Source organism: Magnolia sinica, chromosome 4, assembly GCF_029962835.1.
Source record: "Magnolia sinica isolate HGM2019 chromosome 4, MsV1, whole genome shotgun sequence".
NCBI lineage: Eukaryota > Viridiplantae > Streptophyta > Magnoliopsida > Magnoliales > Magnoliaceae > Magnolia > Magnolia sinica.
In genome coordinates, this window is record NC_080576.1 from 64,151,382 (window position 1) to 64,174,886 (window position 23,505).

Below are 23,505 nucleotides of genomic sequence, written 5' to 3' on the forward strand. Positions count from 1 at the left end.
TAGTGATGTAGATAGTACATCATGCGAGGCCCACCCTTTTCAATCCCTTCAAAAAACACTTTGATCATATGATCCTAACCATACGAACAAAGGCTAGGAAATTGGCAATCCATGTTTATTATACTAGATGCAACATCCAAGGAAAGAATTGGAAAATGGATGCCCATAATTATGTACCAGAAAGGGTCATTGATGCAGACCTAATATCATGTGGGGTTCACCGTTGATTACCCACCTCCCTTAAAAATCAGTATGATTACCCCTGGAATCTTGGGTAGAGTCTCGTCTTTAGTCATGACTTTAAATTATTAACCAAATTAGATTCTAGAAAATTAAAGGATTGTTTGGGTGATGTTAGAGGATAGAAATTTCAAAGAGAGGGAGAGACAGAGAGAGTGAGAGAGAGAGATAATTTGAAAGAGAAAAGTAGCTGATAGGGTTGGGATGTCTAGCCCTACTTTATTTATAACCATAGAAAAGTATAATTACATATATGTCCTTATTAGGAGGAAAAGGCTAAAGAGAGATGGGACAAATAAGGAAAGCATAAAAATAAAGATAAAATAGGAAAAGGGCTAAGACTAAGGCCCATAACACACAAAGCCTAGGTTTATGTACCTGTGGGCCCAGTCATAGGCCCACACAAACATACACCTATATCCACCCTCGTGCTACGACATAGATATCAATAATGCATAGTTTGCCAAGAATACATTATCCAGCTTCTACCGTAAGAGCCTTTATGAAGATATCCACCAACTACTTGAAAGACGGAACAAATGGAGTGGAAACAGCACCTATAGCAACCATCTCATGAATAAGTGACAATTAACTTCAATATGTTTTGTGCGCTCATGAAAAGCAAGATTAGAAGCAATGTAAATAGCAACTTAACTGTCACAATACATCATCACATGAGTCTTCATAAGAAATCTCAAATCAAAAACCATTTTTCAACCATAGGTTCACATATTGTATTCACCATAACACCATACTCTGCCTCATCAATGGATCGTGCTACAACTATCTGCTTCTTAGTTTTCCAGGTGACAAAATTGCCACCAAAAAAAGTACAACAGCCCGACGTAAAGCGAAAGTCATCCGAGGAACCTACCCAATCAACATCAGAATACCCCTTAATATCAAAATTATGATGACAACCGAAGAGGATACCATTCCCCGGGAATGATTTGATGTAACAAGATATGACAAACAACTTCAAGATGACTGGAATGGGAAGCATGCATAAATTGAGTAACTAAACTCACTGCATGAGACAAATCTAGTCGACTAATCGCCAAATATATCAATCTTCCAACCAAGCACCGATACATATGACGATCACCAGGAAGTTCCCTGTCATCTGCCATGAGCTACTTATTAACTTCAAATGGAAGATCAATAGGTTTGATACCAAGATTCCCAATTCGAATCAACAAATCAAGAGCATATTTTCGTTGAGAAATATGACGAACAACTTCAAGATGACTGGAATGGGGAGCATGCATAAATTGAGTAACTAAACTCACTGCATGAGACAAATCTGGTTGACTAATCGCCAAATATATCATTCTTCCAACCAAGCACCGATACATATGACGATCACCAAGAAGTTCCCCGTCATCTGCCATGAGCTACTTATTAACTTCAAATGGAAGATCAATAGGTTTTATACCAAGATTCCCAATTCGAATCAACAAATCAAGGGCATATTTTCGTTGAGAAATAACTATGCCCTTTTTGGACCAAAAGACTTCAATTCCAAGAACGGTCCCAAATCGTAAATATCAAATACCTTGCTCAGATATAATTTCAACTTTGATATGCCGTAAACATCATCACATATAACAAGAATGTCATCCACATACACGCTCACAATAATAGTGTCATTTACATGTTGTTTGACAAACACAAAATGATTAGAATGGATACGAGTGAAACCAATACAAATCAAGGCTCCAATAAACTTTTCAAACCAAGCGTGACAAGCCTGTTCCAACCCATATATCACCTTCTTCAGACAACATACCTTGCTCTCCTCCCCCTTTCAAACAAATTCAGGAGGAGGAAGCATATATGTCTCCTTAGTCAAATCGCCATTTAAGAAAGTATTCTTAACATCCAACTAATGCAAGAGCCAATTCAAATTGGTAGTAAGAGAAATAATCACCTTTACAAAGTTCATCTTAGCAGTAGGAGCACAGGTCTTAGAATAATCAACATTAAAGGTTTGTATAAAACCCTTTGGTACAAGGCAGGTTTTATAGCAAGCTACACTTCCATCAAGAATGTACTTGAGAACATAGACTCAACAACAACTTATAGAATTTTTCCCATTTGGTAACCCAATTATCTCCTATGCATGATTCCTTTTAAGAACTACTATCTCCTCCTCCATAGCTTAGCGCCATAGAGAAGAAATAAGAGCCTCCTTAAGATTTTTAAGAATTATGGAAAAAGAACACTCAAGAGCTTAAATAAAGGACTGATGCTGAGGGGAAAAGGAATGATAGGAAACAAACCTCTAAATATGATGAGAGTTACACCGTCTTTTTGCTTTTCTGACAGTACAAGGTAAATCTGAAGAAGGTTCTAAATAAGGATCACGATAAATAGACAATCGAGTAGGAACACTATCATTACCTGTAGACTGTAGCCGAAGGAGCATGCTTTTTGGTATCTTGAGAAGTAGTGTTTACATATATTCCTTCGTTCATATACTTTCAAGTTTCACTTAGCAAAATCAGTACCAACCTTATTTTTAGCATTGCCATGTACAGAAGATAGACACTATCTGATAAAACTCAAGAATAGGAATAGGAAGAACCATGGAATGTGTCTCCTCCTTTCTATCAGAAAAGTAGGGAGCATCTTCCACAAATTTAATATTCATAGCGACATAACGCTTTTTAGTGAGAGGAATAAGACATTTATACCCCTTTTGTGAAGACGAATATCCTAAGAAAATGCATTTGACATCTCTATTTAACAATTTGTTTCGAAGAGGGTCAGTGTTATAGACATACACAACCAAAGACACGCATGGGAATGTCAGAGATTAGATAAAAGTCTTAAAAAGTACTGAATGGGGGACTTTCTAGTAAGAACTTTAGTGAGAAGACGACTGATCAGATAGCAAGCTATGAGCATAGCATCTGACAAACAAGATTTAGACATAGACATTCCAACAAGAAGAGCCCAAGTGACTTCTAAAAGATGCCTATTCTTCCTTTCAGCCATGGCATTTTGTTTTGGGGTATATGCACATGTAGTCTGATAGTTAATACCATGCTCTTAAAGATAAGATATCATGGTAGGAGAAAGATATTCTTTTGTATTATCTATACAAAAAGTACCAATACTCACATTAAGTTGATTTTTAACTCAAATATGAAATACTTTGAAAATAGATCTAACATCATCTTTAGATTTCATCAAATAAATCCATGTCATACAATATGCATCATCAATAAATAAAACAAAGATTTAAATCCATTAGAAACCATATGAATTGGACCCCAAATACCGAATGAACTAAAGAAAAAAAAATTCTATTGTAACGTTTCTCCATAGGTGGAAATACAAACTTATGGTGTTTAGCTAAAACACAAGCCTCACACTTTAAAATTTTTAAACTCCTAGACTTGACTGACCCTGGTAAAAGGACTGCAATACTAGACTCGAAGGATGATGAAACCTACAATGCTAGAGATAAAGGTCTTCCTTCTGAACACCAAGACACTAATTTGAATCATTCAAACAAAAAAAATATAAACCATCCTTCTCATGTCCACCACTAAGCAGTTTCTTCGCCTCCATATTCTGGAAAACACAATGATCAGTATAAAAGGTCACACTACAATTCAAGTCCTTAGTTACCTTACTAATTGATAACAAGTTAGATGTAATGTTAGGCACCAACAAGACAGATGATAAGGTAAAAGATGAGAAATAGAGATAGTACTCTAACCTCCAATGGGAGTTAAAGAGTACCATCTACTAGTTTCACTTGTCCTAAACTAGAATCGAGAGTAAATGAAGAAAAAGAGTCAGATTTACCTGTCATATGATCAATAGCTCCTGCATCAATGACCCAAGGGCTTGACATAGAGGTAGTATGTACAGCAGTGAATGTATTACCTATCTAAGCCAATGAAGTAGATGAGACTTATTCTGAGTAGAATCTCTTAACAAAGCATCATACTCAGAATTTTGGGAGAAGAACAACATCATCAGCCGATGAACCGTAAGTGAAGCTAAGGAACCATGTCCCAGCGAGAGTCTGAGAATCTCATTGTTGTCATATGCGATTGCATAATCGATTATATGATGACATATGTGGTTTAGGCCATGTGTATCGCATATGCCATGATAGCATTGCGATTTGGGGAGTATGCAATGGCATACTTTTCTATACCATAAGTATGTGATGGCTTATGCGATTATGCCATTGCATACAGAGTATGAGATGGCATGGCATACTCTCTCTCTCTCTCTCTCTCTCTCTCTCTCTCTCTCTCTCTCTCTCTCTCTCTCTCTAATATTTGTTTGTTATATATAATATAACTTAACTTGAAATTGTCTGATAGTCAAACTACAATTAAATAGGTGGAAAAAAAAAAATCCAATCCAATCACCCATAGCAATTAAATATAGTTTTTCTTAATTTTTTAGGATTTTCCCATTTTTTAATTTTTTATTTTATTTTTTCAATAACTTTGGATGGTCTAATCGCAAAACTACAATGAAATAGCTATTAAAAATTTTCAAAAAAAAAAAAAGCTAGTAGCCTGAGCGATTGCATTAGCGATCAGCTTAGGCTAATGACTTATGCGATTCTATGAGATTTGACAACATTGGAGAATCTCTGCCATCTTAAGCTACAGAGTTAGTAGCTTGGTCCAAAGGTCTACCATGAAGAACCAACAATAATCTACAGTATGTCCTTGTATACCACAGTGGGTACATAATCGATCTATGCCATGACCACGGTCGCCATCACGTCCTCCTCGTCCTAACCCTCTACTACGACTAGAAGTAGTATTGTTAAAATTTCGAAAACCTATCACTAGAGCAGATTTTTCAACCACAGTCGACCCCATAATAGTGCAACGCTTCTCATTAGGCAACAATAATGCATAGATGTTATTAAGTGATGGTAAAGATGATGAACAAAGAATCTGAGCGCGAATTGCTTCAAACTTTGTATTAAGGCCTACCAATAACTCAAATTCTTTTATTCTCGATGCTCTTTTCATATGCCTTTGCATCTTTGGAACACACGAACTGAAGATCATTCAGGAAGGACAATTTCTACCACAAACCATGCATCTTGGTATAATAGTTAGACATTGATCGCTCCCCATCTTAGATTTCCAATCTCCTGATAAATATTATAAACCCAAGCCACATTATTCTGATCGCCATACAATTCATGAGATGTCTACCAAATCTCACAAGTAGTAGATAACAACAACAACAACAACAACAACAACAACACAAAAAAAAAAAAAAAAAAAAAAAAGCCCTTTAACTTCTAGTGCCATCGAATTCAGAAGTCTCGACATAACAAGCAAGTTATTTGATTTCCAGTCTCCAAATGAAGGATCAGACGGTTGAGGTTCTATGATACTATCATCTATATACCCCCAACTTTTATTTTCCTCCAATAAAAATCTCAATGGCTTTCGACCATTGAAAGTAATTGTTGGACTTAAAATTTATGTGTGGCATTTTATAAACCAGGATTTTCAACATGAACAATCAACCATTCCATCTTAGAGTTAACGGGATCAACTACCTCAAAAGTCAACAAAGATGCCATATAACATCTCGAAAAGTAGTGAAAGAACCGACGATGAGAGGAAGGGTCTTATAGTTGAACAAACAAAGCAAAAAAGAAGCCTAAATAATAATAACCAACAAACACTTACTGCTGCAAACCGGATGTTGAAAATCTTTAAAAAAAAAAAAAAAAAAAAAAAAGGAGAAGAAAACTTCAAAAAGCTGTCAAACCTAAACAGCAATACCTCCAACCATTCCACAAAAAACAGCAAATCCCTCTGAAATTTTCTTCAAAAAATAAATAGAATAAGAATTTCCAACAATGTCTTCAACCAGATATGAAAGATGCTTCAAATCCAGCATCTAGCCACGAGCCACCCCCTTCTCACGAATCACAACAAGTCAGTGAGAAAAAGGCCTCACGACTCTCAAAACAGAAAAAATAATGAAAAAAAAAAAAGAAAAAGATGAAAGAATGGTGAAAGAAAAAGGGTTAATAAGAAGTTGTGTAGGGAAGGAAGGCAACCACCGAATATTAGGAAGGGAAGGAAAAGAAACGCCACTCGTCAAGAAAGAATAGAAGAAGAAGAAGAAGAAATGAAGAAAGAAAGAAAAGAGATTAAGGGAAGGAAGGGAAGGAAGGGAAACACCACTTGTTTAGAAAGATTAGAAAAATAAAACTAATAAAGATAAGAGGGAAAAGGAAGGAAAGAAAGAAGAAGAATGAAAGAAGAAAGAACCATGGGAGCACTTAAGCTCCGAAACCATGTTAGAGGAGACACACCATAGAATGCCAAATCGGTTACGTATCGGCCGTATCGGCCGATACGTAACGGTAACGGTGCGAACCGTTACCCATTTCGGGGCCGAAACGGCCGATTCGATTTTTTGTACCCGTATCGGCTGATACGGGACCGATACGGGCGTAACGGGCCGTTACGGGCCCGTAACGGGCCCGAAACGGTAACTTTTTTTTTAGCTCTGTTTTTGCCCTTTTTTTGAAACCTCTTGCTTCCAAACTGTTTCTAAGTCCTTCTACTACTAATTTCGACCAACCTTAGCTAGGTATTTGATAGAAAAACACATTATATTATAGATTTTTTTGAATCAAAGCTCGGTGGGCCATTTTTCAGAAATTCGTCAAAAATAGGTATTTATACTTTTTTTAATATATTTTGCTGTTTTAATCATGTCATATGATGTGTTAATCATAGTAGAACATGTTAATGTGCATTTTACAGATTTGGGGTGCCATTTAATAATTTTTTAATATTTTTTTCTATTTACGCATGAATTTTGGCCCCTTTTTTTAAAATTCGAAAAATCAGTTTTTAATGGTTGTTTTGCTGTTTTAATCATGCCATTTGATGTATTAATCATAGTAGAACATGTTAATGTGCATTTTACAGATTTGGGGTGCCATTTTATATTTTTTAATATTTTTTCTATTTACGCATTTATTTTGGCCCTTTTTTTGAAAATTCGAAAAACCATTTTTAAATGATTCTTTTGCTGTTTTAATGATGTCATATGATGTGTTAATCATAGTAGAACATGTTAATGTGCATTTTACAGATTTGGGGTTCCATTTTATATATTTTTTATATTTTTTTCTATTTACGCATTTATTTTGGCCCTTTTTTTGAAAATTCGAAAAATCATTTTTAATGATTCTTTTGCTGTTTTAATGATGCCATATGATGTGTTAATCATAGTAGAACATGTTAATATGCATTTTACAGATTTGGGGTGCCATTTTATATTTTTTTTATATTTTTTTCTATTTACGCATTTATTTCGGCCCTTTTTTTGAAAATTCGAAAAATCATTTTTTAACGATTCTTTTGCTGTTTTAATGATGCCATATGATGTGTTAATCATAGTAGAACATGTTAATGTGCATTTTACATATTTGGGGTGCCATTTTATATATTTTTTTTATTTTTTTCTATTTACGCATTTTTTTCGGCCCTTTTTTTGAAAATTCGAAAAATCATTTTTTAATGATTCTTTTGCTGTTTTAATGATGCCATATGATGTGTTAATCATAGTAGAACATGTTAATGTGCATTTTACATATTTGGGGTGCCATTTTATATTTTTTTCTATTTACGCATGAATTTTGGCCCTCAAAAATAATTGCAAACACCTAAATGTAAGATATTTTCATATTACATTCATTCTAATATATCTATCATTGATAGTAGATAGTTAGAAAATTAAATATATGAATTTTGTAGTCAAATTCAGGTTATCTGGTTCATAAATTCATCAGACAGTCCGATACAACTTCTCACTAAAGAGTGGACCGTTACACCACCATAAACATGTTTCAATTTATAAATGAATGCATATTTGCAATGCTTAGAATATTCCAGATTTAATCCATATTTTTTCATATTTTTTTGGCAAAAAAAAAATTTTGTGCCGTTACGGGCCGTTACGCCCCCGTATCACCGTTACGCCCCCGTATCCGTATCGGTTTTGGAGATCACCGTTACGCCAACCGATACCGATACGGGACACCTTGAGACACACACACACAGAAGACAAAAAAGAAGCTCATAGGTTTGTGATGACCCTGCTTTATTTATAACAATAGAAAGGTACAATTAACATATATGCCCTTGTTAGGAGGAAAAAACTAAAGAAAGACAATGGACAAATAAGGAAAGCATAAAATAAAGATAAAACAAGAAAAATGCCAAGACTAAGACCCAGGTGTATGTACCTGTGGACCTAGTCATAGGCCCACACACACATACACCTATAGGCAATATTAAAAAATTGATCTAACTCATTTTCAACTGACAACCGGCATTATATTTGTTGACACTTGTTGACGAGGTCGTCAAACAATCAAGATGTGAGTGTCACGCACCAAAACTCAAGATGAACCTAATATTTGGGGTACATACTTTCACGTGATAGTGCAACACATGGACAGGTTAGATCTCGCACATGTGCCACCTGTTGGCATGTGTGAGAGTAAGCAGAAGACAAATGACTCCCAAAACCATTTTAGTGTAAAAAAACGAGTTGTTTTCCACACAATTGTAGTTGTGTGACCTATTTTACTTTGAACGATAATGGGTGTCACATTAACGGGCCCCAAGAATAGAATGGATTATGCCAATTAAAACATTTCCTAATTATAATCATAATGTAAGTACAAAGCATCTGTTTTGGCATAATAAATAATCATCACCATCATTATCATCAACGTATTATCTTTTTTTTTTTAATGGTCACAAAATATATTAAGATTTCCTAAGTATTATCCCAACTAATTAAGGTCAACTACACGAATCCTTGTCCAAAATGACATGTGACACTAGCTTACTTCTCACTGCAATTGGCGCAGTTACAGCGTGTCACTTCCAGGGAATGCCCAAGCCAACCCTTGTCCATTTCTCAGTACACCCAGGTGTCAATGCAGCATTTTGCATACAAGGAGTGCCCTAACATGAGCTTAAAATGTTAAATTGTCAAGATTAATGAGAAAGTCATGGTCAACGTTTGATATTGGCTTCCAACTTGATGTAACCCTCCTTATGTAGGCTTTGGAATGAGAGTACAAAATTCTCACTGGCAGAGTCAATCTATTCTACAATTAACCTAGAATGAATTATTTTAACATATTATTAGCTCAAAAATCAAAATGAGCTAACCAATGAAGCCTTACAATGCTGTTTTTCCATTTCATTAGAATTTAATTTTCCAAGTCTCTTTGCAAATTTGAGAGAGTAGAAACGGTTCCACAATGAGGTTCTATAGTGGAAGATTCACTGTTCTAGGAAATTTTCTGATAAAAGGAAGTGATCATTTTGTGCTACTTCTCATTCCATCCTTCCTAGGGGATTTTCTATTAAGTATTCCACCCAAGATTGTAATGGTTGTAGGCTATTTTAGTTTAACTCAAGAAGAGATTCCAATTTGAACTTTTTTACATGGCGTGACACGATGGGAAGCTTCTTCCTTCATTAATTCTCGTTCAAAATGTGAATATTGCTCACATATGCAGGTGGTCCACCCCTGCTCCATTCTAACTAGAAATTAGGGATAATATGAATTGTCAAAATCAGCAAAAACACTGGTCCAATCATGTGCAACAAATGCATCTTCAGTAGGAATGAAAACATGGCTAGGATTTTTTAGGGTTGAAAAGAGGATGATAGAAGACCTTAAAGGGCGTGGATCAAGGTGGTTGGAAGGGACTTGTTCACTTACCAAGGATAGGGACTTTAGATAGGATCAATTGGGGGAGCAGAATTCCTATAGTGGATCCCAAATAGCTGGGATAATGCAATGACGATGACGACGACGATGATGATGGTACGATTGGTTGAAATCAGCATAGGAATGCTAAACATCACTACTCAAAACCTTCATTTTCTGACGAATTTCCAAAGAATATGAACTCATACAGGCGGGAGTAAATTTCATGTCAGGAACAGCAGATGGCGAAACATGAACCTGATCTGCCTTTAGATGTGGGTGTTCAGATTTTGAACAAGAGACAACAATCATAAAGTAAAGATAGCTAATTAACGTTTATTAACCAATAGCAGGAAAAACCCCAACCATGAATATTCACAGGATTCATCAACAGAAGCGGAATCACTGATGCAGTCCGAAACACCAAGGGAGACTTTTAATTAGAAGAAGAGAAAAATAAAATTACCACCAACAATAATTCTTCAACAATGAGTTTGAATTGTACGAAGATGATGAAAATCTTCAGAAACTAGCACTTTCACCCATAACTAACCTCAGAACCACCGATTCGGCGGGTGAAGCTTCGAGGGGGAGAAAATCCCAACTCCCTTCGCTGGATCTCCGAAAATCCGCATACAAAAGCCTTCGAACGACTCTCCATTAGAGACGATTCCGGTGCCTGAATTGCTGCTGCCCCTCTTCTCTTTCTTCTGCTCTCTGCACGTTGTGATCCTCACGCTGCGACATCACAAACCGCTGCATTAAATCATAGAGGTAGGCCTGAGTTGAGTCGTGACTCGCTCGAGTCAAGGGTGACTCCGGGGGCCAACGTGCGGCATCGAACCAGATCGGGTAAATATCGAATAAGTGGTTGGCTTGCCCCGTGAACGTCCCCACGTATGGTGTCCAATTTGGGTTCATTTCACCAGGTGTGGAATTTTAGGCAAGGGCTCGCAACCAGTCTGGTTGGATGCTATAGTATACCATGTTTAGCCCCGGCTAGGAATGGTATTACGTTCTCTCAGGCTCCGATATTGGTCAATTGACTTTTATCTCCTTGGATTTTTATTCCCCATTGGTTCCTGCTAAGGTTGTGTTTGGCATTGCTTCTGACAAGTGTAGAATTGCTTCTCAGGAAACAACTCACTGGAAAGGCCATCCAAAAACGGAGCCAGGTGATTACGAGACAAGCATAGGAGTCGTTTGGATGTTGTAAAGTCATTAAGTAGGAATCTAATTACAAGTAATCAATGGGTGTATTTGCCTGTAAATAGATTGTAGGCTTAGATAAAGGTGTACACGAGTCGATCCGAGTCGAGCTTTGCCCAGCTCAGCTCGACTTGGCCAGCAAGATACACCGGCTCGGTCCTCGAGCCTAAATCGGCAGCTTAACTTGACTCAATCAGCAACTCGAGCCAGTTTAAGCCGAGTTTGAGTTTGGGTTTTTGAGCCGAGTTCGAGCTATAGTTTTATATTGAGTTTGATTGGAATTTGAATTCGATTTCAAATTCGAGTTTAAAGTTAAACAAAACAATAAAATATATAAAATACATAAATTACAATTATAAAGCTTCGATAATTACATTGTTCACAAATTACAACTAATAACCTTCATAAGAGGAGTGTGTCACGCTCCAAACTTAAAAACCGGGCTCACAAAATTTCTGGCCGCCAAATCCGGTGCCGACAGCCTCCGTAGTACCCCATTTTTGACTCCCAGCTCCCATGTGCCAGGTTCCGAACCTAAGATCCTACAAGGAGGATTTTCAGGATAGAGTTTTATTTTTCTTTTATATGTAAATGAGCATAACCACAAGTGTACCCAATTCATAAAAACATTATCACCACATATCCACTAATATAATCTTTGAGTATAGTGCTGAAAAGAAAATACATGATATAACAAAACTCCAAGAGATTGAGCATATGCTCCTGCCTCAATGATGTTACGGTCTAGTATAACCTGCACGTAACGAATGTACATAAGCTTAATACGAAGCTTAAAGAGAGAGAGAGAGAGAGAGAGAGAGAGAGAGTGTGTGTGTGTGTGTGTGTGTGTGTGTGTGTATGCGCAATGCATGTGCCAAGCATACAAATGTCAGGGTAAGTAGGATGGAGGCCAAACTTGCAAGTCCATAAATACCATCAACCCTATCCAGGCTATGCAATACGAAGACATACTGGGTCAAATGTCATATATTGAGGATGCAATGCAATATGCAAATCCTTATAAGTTCATAAATACCATCAACCCTATTCAGGTAATGCGATGCAAAGACATATTGGGCCAAATGTCATATGTTGAGGATGCAATGTAATATGCAAATCATGATGTCGAATCTACATCTTAGTATGGTTCTCATCTGGAATCATTGATGTCTAGTATACTCTTGACAATGGCCTACCGCCCCATTGCGCCCATGACACAGCGAGTGGAAGAGACCTCACCATCCGTCTCATCAGTGGTATATAGCGGACCCATTTCATGAACTAGTCAGACTCAACCTAGCATATAGCCCCCTTCACCCAGGCGAGTAAGGTCACACCCCTTTCCAACCGACCATGACACAGTGGAAGACGCGGCCTACTTGTATTTGGCACCCAATCGCTCATGCTATTTACTCGGTCTCGATGTTGGAGCATCATGTTGGCCCATAGGGTTTAGGGATTTTCACTCAGGGATATCCTAGGTGCCTTGTAAACGTAACCAGATTTTTAATGTTCATACTCAAGCTGCCAACTACGATAATCATGTGGTGGACACAACCCTGATGTCGCTAAGATGTGAATGCATCATGCAATGCGTGAATGCATGAGACCATCATCCGAGTCATGCAACCATGTCATGTAAGTCGTGTATACATGAAAGGCAGCCACATCTCTTATGGGTCCATTAAAAATGCCTAAAGTTGTAAAGTCGTCAATGTGGCCTTGCCACACATGGGCAAGCCAAAAATCCTGAATTAATCATCATCCAAGTCATGCACACATGATGTAAATGTGATATGATAATATACGATCATAACCACTATACATGAAGTGTGTAATACCATATCAAGCATAAAGCAAGGCTAAATCAATATAAAGCAATGTTAAATCGAATGTAAAAGCAATGGTACATCTAACATAAAATAGTGTCGCATCAATATAAATGAAGCACAATATCAACATAAAGGAAGTGTTATAGCAATCATAAGTGTAAACATCGCATAAATCACTAAGGGCCTATTTGGATGCTTGTAAGTTGGGTAAGTAGGAAGTGACTTACAGGTGGTGTTTGGGGGAGAAAAATCACCTGTAAGTAACTTACAATTTGTAAGTCACTTACAGGCAAATTTGCCAAAAAACTGCAGGGGGATGGGGGTGGAAAGTCATTTCCATGTAAGTCACCTACAGGTTCAACGGTCAAATTTTTAAAAAGAGGGGAAGAGGAAGAAACGCACCAACCCACCAACCACCATTATAGCCATGAAGCTCCAGCCAATGAAGAAGAAGCACCAACCATTGAAAACGGCAATCTCTCCCCCTCCCTCTCTCCAATCTCTCTCCGTCTCTGCAATCTCTTGTTGCAGTTACCGCCTTCCGTCTCTTCTCCTCCTAAAACGGTAGGGTTTCATCTACCATTTTTTTCTCCTTTGAAAACGGAAGGGATCGCATGCTGAGTATTCCGTAAAATCTGTGGGATCCACCATGATATATGTATTTGATCCACATTGTCCATCCAATTTAATACTTAATTTTAAGTCATGATCCTAAAAATTAGCTATATCCAAAGATCAAGTGGACCACAACATAAGAAATAGTGTGAATTGAGTGTATACCGTTGAAAATTTTTGGGGGGCCACAGAAGTTATGGATCAAGATGGTTTTTTTTCCCCCTTCATCCAGGCGTTTGTGATCTTATGAACATATTGGATGACAAATAAAGATCTCTATGGGCACTAGAAAGGTTTCAACGATCCAATCAGTATTTCCACTGTTTCCTGTGGTATGGCCCACTTGAGCTTTGGATATTCTTAAATTTATGGCTCAACGTCTACATCTAGATGAAAAAATGGATAGACGGATTGGATAAACCATATACATTTACAGTGAGCCCAACTGAATTTACTTAGTGTAAAAAAAAGTATAGCAGCAACTCAGTACGCAGTCTGATTGCGTTACTGGTAACACGGTAGTGGGTGTTACCCCTGCTATGGGCCCACCTTGATGATGTGTTATATATCCACTCCGCCCAACCGTTTCTCCATCGGGGATTTTAGGCCCACCTTGCTTGTGTTGCCAGGTTTTTCACAGAGGAAGAAATGGCATGTTAAAATATGCTGCAGTTTCTCTATCAGGGATTTTAGGCCCACCTTGCTTGACATTTCTAAATGGTTTGTATTTTTTTAGTTTGCATGGACTGTGGGGCATTTCCATTCAGAGTAGACGCCCATTGAGATTTGATTGGTGGGACATATGCTTACTGTGTAAGTTTTCATTGGCTAACAACCACACTTCCCTTATATGGACCAGTGGCCTGAATCAGAAAACCATGAATGCATCATGTATCTGGTACATAAATCCTATTTATTCTTATGGCCCTTGCAACCAAGGCCATTGTTCAAATGGATCCACTATCGATGGACCATGTCCCAATTCTTCACTTGATCATTAATAATTGTTCAACTGCAAATATCCACGGTACATTTGATTCTTGATTTCTATAACCGGAGCCATGGTTCAGCAATCCAGATGAATAGGCCATAGTAGGGCTGACCATGGATAGCGTTTCTTCAGTTTAACGGGGGCCATTGATGTACACTTTGGAATAAGTCCTATTCAAAGGAATGAATGATTGGAGAGGATGATTCCCAAGTGAAAAGTTTTAAATGTAATTTCTATAGTTAAAGAAAACATTGGTAATGTAATTTAATTAGTAGATTTCCTATTAATGTTTTTAAGTTTATTCTCAATGCTTAAATTGAGTTATTACTCCATATTATAGATATTTTGAATTCGTGGGCCCACTTTTATAGCCCACTTGATGATTGGTTTAGCTTAATAATTATCTCAAATATTCATGTTGATGGGCTTAACAAAATAACATATTTGATCCCACATTTTTTTTATATGATTATAACATTTTAGAATGATTCCCCAATCTAAGCTCTGTTCGATGTGAATATTCAGCTTTCTACCTGTAAGTAACTTACAGATCATCCAAACAGAAAAACTAACTTACTTGTAAGTGACTTACAAGTTACATCCAAACAGGTTACCTGTAAGTAACTTTCACCTGTAAGTCACTTACAACTTAAAAGAACTTACAGGCATCCAAATAGGCCTTAAGGTAATACTACATAAATTATCAAAGAAGTATTGTATAAACACACATGTAAAATATTACACACATGCTGATGGAAATTCATCATTCATAACGGGTGGAACCTATTTGGAAATCAAGTTTATCGAGGCCCATGGGACTATACTTAAGTGGTCTTACAAGCTAATGGGCCCACTCAGTAAGCCCGTACCTAAGTGGCCAAAACATACTACTATCGGCATCCAAACGGGGAAACAAATTGTAGGATCCACGAACAATCATAGTAGACTCGATGTCACGCCCTGAACCCGGAGATCAGACTCACAGGAATCCCGATCGCCGAATTCGGTGCCGCCAGCCTCCGTAGTATCCCAGATTCCGATCCTGGGATCCTACAAGGAGGATTTTTCCAGTGTACATTTATCTTGTAAGAAGCATAACCACAAGTTTACCCAAATTAAAAAGGCAACATTATTATCACATATCCACTAATATAAATAGTTGAATACAATGCTGAAAGGGAAATATATATATATATATATATATATATATATATATATATATATATATATATATATATATATATATATATATATATATATATATATCAAAGTCAAAGCTCCAAAAGTCCACTACACGATCCAAGTTCAACGTTGCCGCGACCTAACACCACCTGCATGCATCTATCGTGCATTAACTTATAGAAAGCTTAGAGGGTGGTGAAAGTGTGTGTAAGGTAAGTGCTAAGTATATAATAAAGCACATAAATCATACATCATCGAATTAAGCAAAAATACTGACAAGATCATGAATCATACGATATCAGAGTATGCAGAAATATACTAGTAAGTCCATGAGTCATATAATATCAGAGTACGCAATGCAGATCATAATGAGACAAATATCATATACTGTGGATGCAATGCAATATACAAATCCTGTCAAGTCCGTCTAAGCCATATAAGTGCAGAAATGTAGCAATCCAAAATGTCATATGCCGCAGATGAAATGCAATATGCGATGCGAATGAAATGATCAAGCTGAAGTGAAGTCGGGATGATAGTATGTAGTATCGCAGGCTATAAGGTCCATCACAAGGGAATTCTATCCAAACCAGTCCTATACCTAAATTTAGATAGTCAAACACAATGTGGTAAACTCCTGATCTCAGGTTAGTCGTGCGCCCTAACTGAAATCCTGGCCATTGTGAAGGTACACGTAACAAATAGTTGCGCACCACCAGCCCGAGTGGATAGTGAATGGATGAATGAATGAGTATGCAATTCCTGCTCAATAAGTCCACATATCAGTATTGTATATCTTTGGGATCATCACCGGGGTCTAGTACACTCCACACTAACTGCCGCCTCCCTAACCACACATCCCAGCAAGTGGAAGAGACCACACTATCCGCCTGACCAGTAGTCTGCCAATACCTACCCAGCTCGTCGATAACGGACTCCTTTGCGAGCTGGTCAAACTCAGTCTAGCTTACAGCCCCTCACTTGGGCGGATAAGGCCACACCACCTCCCAACCAACCACGACACAGTGGGAGACGCGGTCTACTAGTATTCGGCACTCAGGCGCTCATGTATCCACTTGGTCTAGACGTTGGGGCGTCTCTTGGCCTTGGAGGTTTAGGGACTTTCACCCACGGATATTCAAAGTGCCTAGATGCTAGAACCAAATATTTTCGATATCCAATCTGGCCATCTACGATGTGCCTGTGGAGGTCATGGCCCTGATGTCGCTAGGGCGTACAATGATCTTGTCACACATATGCGAGATGCATAAGTCACACCCTCCAGTCATGCAGCGATCTTGCGCATATTGCACGCTCATGTGGGTAACTCCTATCAGTGAGTCCCATAAATAGTCTGCCCAATGGCATATGCTATGATCACTTGAAACGCCCTAGCTATACGTCCTAGAGGGGGGGGGGGGGGTGAATAGGACTGCCAAATTATAAATATAACAGCGGAATAAAGTAAAGAGATAGCAAAATCAATTCACAATGCTCAAATAAATCAACCTCAATTAACAAGTATTGAGAGGTTGATACGAATTCAGTTCTAAGGACAACCTTACACCATAAAAACCAAGGGTTTATGGCAGGACAACCTTATTTCTAGAACGTCTTTTGTATCAAAAACTCAATCTGAAGATAAATAAATAAATAGCAAGGAATTGAAATAAATTGCAAGAATTTAAATCTAAATTATTACAATATTCCACACACTTGCTTGAAATGTAAAATTTACAACATTCACATCCACACATACATCCCACAAACTTGAATGATAAAAGACATAAAAATTTAAGCAAGCATTCAAACCACAAGACAAAGAATTATAGTGGTTCGCCTGTGTGTACACCAACTGTTTCACAACAGCCACACAGAATGCTACTCCACTCATAATATCCTCACAGTGGGGATATTAACATTCACTATCAAAATAGGTTTCACAGGTTCACCTAAAACCTTCACCATTGTGTCTTTTTAACTTGGGCTTACACAATCCAAAAACCCACACTTCTGAGTTTTCTGGCTCTCCTCAGATAACCACACAATGAGATTTTTCTGGCTTAATCTCAAAAGAAACCAAAAGAATGTAAATTACATAAAAGTAAAATACCTAGATTTCTCCTTTTTGTAGTAGCCTGGTAGAACCAATAGGAGTAAATGTTCGAATCAACGTTCAATGTCCAATACTCACTTTACAATGGTTCTAAGTTCTAATTGATTTTAAATTAAATCAAATGGGCGTAGTTCTATTTGATTTTGATTCCAAGAAGAAGGAATACAACAATTTCTCTTTTCAAATAAGATTGGAATATAGGAATAAAATCAAATAAGAAAAGCTAACAAAAAGAATATTAAATATGCACAACATAGCTTAAAATGAACAAACTTATCTCAGAGTGGAGGCTTGAATTTTCTTAAAATTAATCGATTAAAAACTCTTAAATTCGTGTTCAATTTATAAATGAAAAGATTACGTTTACGACTGGTCTTAGGAACCCTTCGACTAGTCGTAGAACCAACGGCAGTTTGAAATTTTTGAGCGCGATCTTAAAAACCGTTCTATGACTGGTCTTAGGGATTCTACAACTGGTCATGGACCACCTACGACCGGTCGTAGCTGACCCAAGACTGGTCATAGACAACCAGGTTTGGTTGCTGGATTTTAAGTCGTAGTTCCAGGACTGGTCGAAGGTTGAGTCATGAGCTCCCTACGACCGGTCGAACAGTCTCCAGGACTGGTCGTAGAGTAACCAAAAAATTTTAAAAATCTTCAACAACTTAGGATTGGTCGTGAAATTTCTTGGAGTGGTTAAACCAGTGCTAGGACTAGTCGAACAAGGTCCAGGACTAGTCTTAGAACAGACCAATTCATATAAATAGATTCATTTTGAATTATGTATACAAAATGACCTACCTTAAGGTCAATCTAAGGTCTATCATACCTGGGACATGAAGTATGAACATTGAACTTCATCCTTTCAGATGTAGGTTGACCTTTGAATCTTATGAAGCTTGAGATCTCTATCTTGATGTATCTTGATCTTGAGATCTTCAAAAGCTTGAACTTAAACTTCATCTTGAGTTATACTTGAGTCTTGAAATGTACTTGAGTCTTGAAATGTACTTGAACTATTGTGATGCAGTGTCTTGATCATATATATATCAACATACAAACACAAGACACAGATATAGGTTTTGGCACAACAAAATTTGACAATCAAAGGAGCATGAGACCATAGCACTTACAATCTCCCCCTTTGTCAAATTTGTGACAAAACACACTCATATAAAATATAAGAGAAGCACCACATGCATAATAAAGAATCATGCACCAGTTGTCATAAACTAACAAGCACACAACATTCATCTATACTTACTCCCCCTGAGTAGCAGCACACATGAAAAATATAGTGATGATTATAGTACTACTCATATCCATAAGCAATCAAACCAAAAGCTTCCAAAAGAGCTTCCAAAAGCCTTCTCCCCTTTTTGTCACAAAATGACAAAGGAAGAAATAATGTAAAGGATTAAAAGATGGAGTAATAGATGGATTTAATCAACAATATATAAGCAAGTAAAAGTTCACAATCCATTTACCAATTTAATTAAAAAGTCAGCAAACCAACTAAGGTGCACAATCCAACATAAGTATGAAAGATAATACAGACCAAGAATTAAAATCACTCAATCAGATTCTAAAGATGGCGCAAGAATGGTAGGATTAAGTTTATGCATCCCCTTGTTCAAGCGCCTAAGATACTTGCGCATATTTTTAAACTGAAGATCATGGGCAACATTCATATTCTCTACCTTCTCCTCTAGAGCACGAAGACAAGCATCAAACTCAGACGGCTCATAGTCAGGATTATTTCTAGAATCTGAATCAAGTTCATCGAAAATATCATCCATATTCACATCATCAGAAGGAAGATCAATAACTTCTTCATTCCCAGCTTCAACTCTTCCACCACCAACATCCACTTGGCCACGAGCCAATTCTAATTTCATCTTGTTAATATTTGAATTATTAAAAAGAAGATGATGGATGGGAGCCTCTCCAACAGGCATAGCGACTAGCATGTGATTAGCTAAAACAGTCATGAGATAGGCAAAGGAATATCACTATGACCTGGATGAGATGAGACTGAATAATGGAATGACATATCAATGAAGGAAGGCAAATTTTAGTACCAGAAATGACACAGTGCAAAACATGAACCATAAATGTAGTTAGTTCGGTTTTGTTACCAGAACGCGGATACATATTTGAAATAAAGATTCTGTGAAGAACCCTATATCTGGGTAACAAATACTTTGAGGGGAGCGCATTCCCTTTATGAGTCCATTGCACATTCATGTTACATAAATCTCTAGTTAGCATACGCTTTTCAGATTCTGAGGGTTTTTCAGCTAAAGTATGAATAGGATTACCCTCCTCATTAACAAGTATATCCATTAACCCTGCAATCAGATGACGATCAACCTCAAATGGACCTTCTCTAGTATAAATTTTAAAAGTAAATTCTCAAAAGCGAATTCTGAGATACATGCAAACATGGCCTGTGCAATAGATTGATATGCAGGCCCACCCCAATGTAAGATGTTATCCCATCCTACAGCTTGGAGGAGTGGAAAAATACCAAAAGGAGAAGTGTGTTCAATGGATACTAGTCTCTCAACAATGACACTATGTATATGCAAATCTCACACATCAAATGGATCATCTTCGGGAGACTGAAGATGACGCCGAATGATTAGAGTTGATCTAGAGGATAATGGACAATAAGAAGTTTTCTTTTTCCCTCTATCATCTATTTCTAAGAAAAAACACATGGAAACAAGAAGATTCAACAGATTTGAAATGAGGTTTTGATAGATCAGATTTTTCAAAAGGAAACCCCAAAATTGTAATGAAAGATCAAATAGATTACTCCAAGAGTGAAAATGGAGTACTATTAACAAGAATCTATAAGAAAAATGTAAAAGAACCACTGACCTCGAAGAACAATGAAGGTGGGTTCGACTGGTCGGGCCTCGGCTCGTTGGAGAAGAAAAAGGAAATGAGGAAGATGAGATTTTTCTCAAAATTTAAAAGACCCAACGTGCTCCACGATTGGTCTTGAGATGTCCTCGACTGGTCGTACCATGACTTGTCGAGTACATCCTCGACTGGTCGTGTACCGACTAAAATATGCAATTTTCATAAAAATTTAAAATTTAAACACATAAATTATCAAATATAAATACACTATAATACAAGTATGCAAGAATAGTCAATTTAAATTACACATACCAAGATCAAATTTCAATTTACTAAACCTGTTTTTGTCAAGCAGTTTAGTGAAAATGTCAGCAAGTTGAGTCTCGGTCGGTATATATTCCAAAGATATTATCTTTTCTTCCACTAATTCACGAATGTAATGATACCTAATGTCAATGTGCTTGGTACGTGAATGCTGGATTGGATTTTTAGAAATGTTTATAGCACTGGAATTATCACAATATAAGACTATAAAATCTTGTGTTATTCCATAATCACTTAACATATGTTTCATCTAAACAAGCTGGGTACATGCATTTCCAGCCGCAATGTATTCAGCCTCAACAGTTGAGAGTGATACAGAACTTTTCTTCTTGGTAAACCAAGAAACTAAACAATTTTCAATATAAAAACAACCACCACTGGTTGATTTCCTATCATCGATATTTCCAACCCAATCAGCATCAGTGTACCCAGCCAACTGAACACTAATATCATACGGATACCAAAGACCTAAATTAACAGAACTTGTGACATATCGAATAATCCACTTAACAGCAGTTAGATGTGATTCTTTAGGATTATCCTAATATCTAACGCAAATACCAACACTGAAAGTAATATCAGGTCTACTAGTAGTTACATAAAGCAAACTACCAATCATGCTACGATACAATTTAAGATTCACATCTTTACCTGTAGAGTCCTTTGAGAGTCTTAGAGTTGTACTCATAGGAATCTCAAAACTCTTACCATTCTCAAATTTGAATCTTTTAATCAAGTTCAAGGCATACTTAGTTTGAGAAATAAAAATTCCATCAGGTTGTTGTTTTACTTGCAACCCTACGAAATAGTTTAACTCCCCAACCATGCTCATTTCGAACTTAGATTTCATTAAATCTGCAAACTCAATATTCATGTTAGTACAAGTTGAACCATAAATAATATCATCAATATAGATCCGAACCATTAAAATATCATTGTTATGTTTCTTAACAAAGAGCGTCTTATCAACACTACCCATTTGAAAATTATGACTTAGTAAAAACTTAGTCAATTTTTCGTACCATGCTCTAGGAGCTTGTTTTAAATCATATAAAGCTTTTTTAAAACGGTATACATCATCAGTAAACTCAGGGTCTTCAAACCCTGTAGGTTGTTCAACATATACTTCTTCATGTAAATCGCCATTCAAAAAGGCACTCTTTGCATCCATTTGATAAAATTTAAACTTTCTAAAGCATGCAATGGATATAAAAAGTCTGATTGATTCAAGGCGAGCAACTGAGGCAAAAGTTTCATCGTAATCAATGCCTTCTATTTGAGTGTACACTTGTACAACCAGTCTTGCCTTGTTTCGAATAATGTTACCAAGTTTATTAGACTTATTTTTGAAAATTCATTTTATTCCGATAATATGTTTATTATTAGATTTACATATATAAACCCGATTAATAATATAGAAGGCGCTATTCACTGCTTCAGCCCAAAGATTTCTAAGGAGCAGCTTCATACTATTCAACATTACATTTTCCATTTCTTGAAGCACTCTATTTTTTCTTTCTATAATTTTATTTTATTGTGGTGTTTTGGGTGCAAAGAATTCATGCGATATTCCCTAATCGATACAGAATTTCTCAAAACTGCTATTCTCGAACTCAGATCCATGATCACTATGGATCTCACAGACTTGAGAACTTTTTTCAGTCTAGATCTGTTTGATAATCCTTTTCACTTCATCAAGGGTTTCTGACTTATCTCTTAAAAAAGCTACCCAAGTGAATCTGGTAAAATCATCCACAATTACCAGGATGTATTTTTTGCCACCTCGACTCTCCGTCCTTGTAGGTCCTATAAGATCCATGTGGAGTAGCTCGAGTGGTCTTAATGTGGCATTGGAGTTCACCTTTTTGTGAGAGCTCCTTATTTGCTTGCCATACTGGCATTCACCACATATTCTATCTACTTTTTGTAATTTAGGTAGACCTCTTATTAGTTCTCCTTTGCTCAATCTGTATAAATTACAGTAGTGTACATGTCCAAGGTGTTTATGCCATAATTCTGCCTCATCGGTATGGACTATGTAGCACGATTGATTAGATGAGCTGCCATCGCATACAATGTAGCAGTTTTAAGAAGTTTTGTGACCAATTAATATTACAGAACCCTTTTTGTTTATGATTTCACAACCTTGATTAAAAAATTTCACACTATGATTGTTATCGCATATTTGAAATATGCTTAACAGGTTGTGTTTTAGTCCCTCAACATATAAAACATTCTTAAATAAGGTCAAATCTTTAAGGTCGGTGAATAAAGCCTTGTCGCCTGTCATATGCCTGGAGCACCCGCTATCAAAGTACCACTTCGGATGACTTGTTGCTTTGAAAGTGGTGTGGGCCACCAAG

General features: G+C 37.0%; 1 protein-coding gene across 3 annotated transcripts in view; it reads right to left on the minus strand.

The window, feature by feature from the left end:
- LOC131243172 (uncharacterized) overlaps positions 1-10,855 on the minus strand; it is a 30,677-nt gene extending 19,822 nt beyond the window's left edge. Inside the window, exon 1 of one of the 3 annotated variants that reach the window (XM_058242320.1) lies at positions 10,556-10,855. In XM_058242320.1, the coding sequence (XP_058098303.1) occupies positions 10,556-10,663 (108 nt within the window). In that variant the 5' untranslated portion in view covers positions 10,664-10,855. Of the gene's footprint in view, positions 1-1,114; positions 1,283-10,555 lie in introns of those variants that run through there. The other 2 variants (XM_058242319.1, XM_058242318.1) reach the window with 2 other exon arrangements.
- Between the last annotated feature and the right edge of the window lie 12,650 nt (positions 10,856-23,505).